This window comes from Leishmania donovani, chromosome 36 (assembly GCF_000227135.1).
Source record: "Leishmania donovani BPK282A1 complete genome, chromosome 36".
NCBI classification, from domain to species: domain Eukaryota; phylum Euglenozoa; class Kinetoplastea; order Trypanosomatida; family Trypanosomatidae; genus Leishmania; species Leishmania donovani.
This window is the reverse complement of record NC_018263.1, coordinates 2300819-2305308: the sequence shown is the minus strand read 5'-3', so window position 1 is coordinate 2305308 and position 4490 is coordinate 2300819. Positions and strand designations below refer to the sequence as shown.

General features: G+C 56.2%; 1 protein-coding gene across 1 annotated transcript; it reads left to right on the top strand.

Moving 5' to 3' along the window:
• Positions 1–2473: 2473 nt before the first annotated feature.
• Positions 2474–2959, top strand: LDBPK_366180 (kinetoplast DNA-associated protein, putative; the record flags this gene model as incomplete). The annotated part of the gene is made up of 1 exon (XM_003865682.1): positions 2474–2959. The coding sequence occupies one exon, from the start codon at positions 2474–2476 to the stop codon at positions 2957–2959; it is 486 nt and encodes a 161-aa protein (XP_003865730.1).
• Between the last annotated feature and the right edge of the window lie 1531 nt (positions 2960–4490).

Sequence of the window (4490 nt, the reverse complement as noted above, 5' to 3'; positions counted from 1 at the left end):
TGAGGAGGTTCTTCTGCTGTGTGTTGGGGTGCTGCAGAAATGGAGCCAGTGGCAGCTCGCGTGATGCATGTACTCGCTGGCTATCGTCGACAGGTCACAAATTCGAGTGATTTGGCCGCTGCAACGGGTTGCCTCTTTCTATACGGCGCTGCCTTTTGGTCTTTTCTACGCATCTCGCGCTGAAGTAGCGACGGTTTTTCCTGCCACCACGGAAGAGGAAAAGCGCTGCTCTTTGTGCACATGCTCGTCTCTTCTCTCTCTGGGCGCATGCCGTCTGCTGGTGTGCATCGGCAGTCGAGGTGTCATGTATCGGTGAGACAGCAAGATCAATCCCTTGGTCATGAAGTTCTCTTTACGCTGCCATGCTTGCGTCGTGGAAAGAGCCAAAAAAAAAAACGGCAAGTACCACAGCGCAGAGGTATTGGTGGTACGTCTACCGGCATGAGGCACCCTTCGCCCTTGCTTTCTGTTTGTTCTCTAAGAATCGATCACGACTGCGCCTTGCGGTAGGGAGAGGGAGGGGGGCTCTCTGTGGGGCTTCTGTGCCTTGTTCTTTACCTGATTCTCTGTGTATATGGGTCTCTCTAGCAGCGCAGTCAGCAAACCCAGCACATCGATCAGCGGCGCCACCCTTCACACGGCGAGGTGAATGACACGCTTTCCACCGTCTTCTTCAAACTCGTCTCCCCGCATCTGCCTGCCACGCTGAACGTTCTGAGAGCTTCGCACCACAGCGGGGTCGTTGCCGTGCCTCCGCCAACGTGAGGCTTCGGACGAAGCCTCAGAGCACGGCTGCGTCGGCATCCGACGCCACGAACGCACGAACGCGGCCCTCGCGAGGCATGTGGACGCCTGACTCAGTCAAACCCATGCTGCCCAAGAAGCGTCCCCTCACCAGCAGCGCCGCAGCTGGTGGTTGGGCTGCGGTTGCGGTCGCTGCTGTTGGTGATGAGGCATGAACCGTGACGGTGCTCGGCGTGCCATGCCTAGCAGAGTAGGCGTTGCTGCCCGCCCAAAGCCCGTGTGCCTCTGCTAGCGCCGGTATCCTTGCGTGGGTGCACTTTTTCCGACACGATGGGGACTTATGTGCCGACGACGACGGCGCCGTCCTACACAACCGCCTCCAGATGCAGCTCATCCTGTGCTTCAGGGCCGCGTTTCTGGCCGTTGACTTTTACACCAAGTCAGAGCATGTTGACCGTCGATTCGTGCGCGACGTCAAGAGTGCGGATGATATGTACTGCCCTCACATGAGCGTACCGGGGGCTGCCACTATCGAATGCGGCGGCATTGCTGACGCACAGAACACGCCTTCGCTGGATGGCCCGCCAAGCAGCGGTCGTTGGAAAAAGAAAAGGTGAGTTGGCGAACTGGTGGTGGTACTCGGTTGTAGACGAGTATGGCACGGTGAAAGGCGGCGTGCACTGTGCCGTGCACATTAAAGGTGCCCTTGCATGCATGGCGTGCCTCGACACTCGCGTGCATGCGTAGGTTGTCTACGCATTTCGTTGTGTGCATCGCTCCCCACTGACGTGTTGTCTACACTTCGTTCTCTCACGTCGCGAGAGAAGGGCGAGTGCGCTCAGGGATGAGTGCGTTTCGTTCTCCTTGGGGTGGGGCTACGCAGTCCTCCTCCTCTCCCGGTGCGCTTCAGACCTTCCCATTGCTGTTTTTTCTCTTGCCATTTTCGTACAGAGGCATGTATGTGGACTTCGGCACCCAGACATCCGTACATAGTGAAGCTGCAGGACGCGGTTGCCGTATACATGGACGCACAGACACTCGCATAATCAGGCCCCAGTTGTCGCCCATGGACTGCCTTCCACCACACGGAGTAGCTTGCTTTGGGATGAAGAAAAGGGGGGGCGTCCGCTCAACTTGTTCCCTCTCACCCCTCTTCCCCCCAAAGAAAGGGCGGAGCAGCTATCCGCCGCCTTTCCGGGTGGCAGGAGGCAAGGCTCTACTCCTTTTTGTTTCCTCCACTAGATGGATGTTGAGAAAATGATTGCCCTGCTTTTATCCGGATGAGTGTGTCCCTCTCCTCTCTCCTTCTCTCTCTCTGTACGCTTGCTCTGCCTCGGTATACCCACCCACCTCTATCGAGCTCGTGCTTCTCGTTCGGTCACCGCTGCGTGCTTGTTTCGCCTTTCCGTTGCTGCGCTTTGTTTAGAAAGTCCCCCACCGCACATCCGGTCACCTCGGTGCAGCACGCAAGGAGACAGAAAGAGAGAGACGCAGTGCCTCCTCCCGGCCCGACCTCGTCTCCCCCCTTCGTCGAAGCTCTCCACACGACTGTCTCGCGCATCCCTTCCCTGCTCTGCTTCTCGCGTCCGCGTCCACACCCATACATACACCCCACATAGAGCTTTCTCTTCGTTTGCTATTGCGCTGCTTCTGAGCAGCGCCTGAAACCTCTATATTTTTTTTTTTAGAACTACTGAACCCCCACCAACCCTCACACCTGCCGCCCTCCATGTTCCGCGCAGCTCGTCTTCTCCGCGGCGTTAGCCCCTTCTCCGTCTTCCTGATGGACCAGAAGAACAACCCGTCGCTACAGGGCGTGTCGATTGCGAAGCGCGGCAAGATGCTCTCCAAGATGTACAAGGAGCTCTCGCAGCAGCAGCGTCGCGATCTACAGAAAAGAGCGCAGGTGCACCCAAGCCTGCGCAAGCGGAAGCGCGCAAGGCCGCCGCGCAAGACGGAATTCGCCGAGTTTGTGCGTCAGAACTACAAGGTAGTGCAGGGTCTCAACTACCGCAAGCGCTTCTCTGCCTTGTCTCAGCTATACGAGCTCCACAAGCCGATCGATGTGCAAGTGGCCAAAGCACTAAAAGAGGCAAATGCCAGAAAGGTTACCTCGGCCAAGACCGCTGTGAAAAAGGCTGCCACCAAGCCCAAGACCGCCAAGAGAGCCAAGGCGGAGAAAAGCGCCGCGAAGAAGTCTGCCGGAAAGAAATAGGGACGCTGCTCTTGGTGTCTCGTATTTTGTTTTGTTTTGCGCGGTTGCTGCCGAAGCTGTGAGGCCGAAAAAGCGAGATGGCGTACACCCGATCTACGCGCTCCCTTGATCAGGCGGGTCGTTCCGAGTACTCTTTCACCCTTTACCCGTCTTTTCTCCTCTTTACGTCTCCGGCGAGCGCTGCTCTGTGTTTTTGCTCTTGTTGGCTTGTTGGGAGGTCGAGGTCTACTGAGCAGGACTCGAGCGCGCCGCCTAACCCACCCGCCCGCCTGTGTGCTTGCTCGCCTTTCACCCTCTTGAGTTGTCCTCCTCTTTTTTTTCGTCGTTAATCATGCTTTGTTTCCCCGTCGTTGTTTTATTTAGATTACTGCGCTTTTTCGTGTCCCGTACCCGCTCAACGCGAGGTTTGATGCAGAGCGGGTCTGCGACTAGGATTCCCTCGCTTCCTTTCCCTCCGCTTCCTTCTCCCTGTGTCTATATGTGCACGGCGCCCTGTCATTGCCCTTGCCTGATGAGCTTGATCTGTGAGTCATCGGTGTGCCATCCACCGAACTCGCACGCGCAACTCATCCTATGCTGCACGCGCCCATCAACAGCACACACACAGCATGCCTTTGCCGTTCCATGTGCTCTTGTTTTTGGTTGTTGTTTTTTCTCTCCTGGTCTTTTGTGTCTCTTGATGTTACATCTCTCTTTACTTTTCCTCGACCTCGACGGCACGCGTGTATTTGTACGTAGATGATGACGGCCACCCCCAACCCCTCCTTTTTATGTATTTTCTGTGCAGAGGGGTGAGGGACCACGAGCGACGGCCTGTGCAGCTCTTGGCGAGCGAAGGAAAGGGAACTCAATGCCCATGGTGGCCATTGCAAATAGAAAAAAGTGGTGAAAGATGGAGACGGATTCAACTACCGCGTTCACGCTGTGTGTGTGGGTGTTTTTCCTACAAGGAAGCAGATCGCCGTTATCTGAGAATAGATCGGCGATAAGGTCAGAGATCGACTGAGCCGGTGCACAGGAACTCCCTAAATGCGGTGAAACGAGAACCGAACGGGAGAGCAGGACGCCGCTAAAGCGCACGAATGCACTGAAGAGTGAGGCCGTTGGCGGAGGCGGTACTCATTTACAAGCACTTGTCTTTCAGGAGCCCGCGTGAGTCACCGTCACAAGGGTCACCGCGGAGGTGTGTAGCCGCTCAAAAGATTTCTATTGTAGAAGGCTCTGTTCAAGCGTACAGCTACCTGATGATGAGTCACCTCTCAGCGCACCTGCTCGCGTGTCTTGTCCTCTCCTCTCCAGCTGACCGCCCTCTGTCTCTCGCCCTGTCTATTTCGTCCGCGCCTTCTGGTGTAGGAATGTGTGCGTATGCATCGTCTTTGAACTCATTCGCTCCTCTTCTTTTGTAGACGCTACCGACTGTGCTGGCGCACATACAGCCTCTCCTCCTCTACCCTGTCTTCTCACTCTCGTTTTTCTCCCTTGAACGTCTCTGTCGTCGTGGCGCGACAGCGTCCTCCTCTGTCATTCTTCT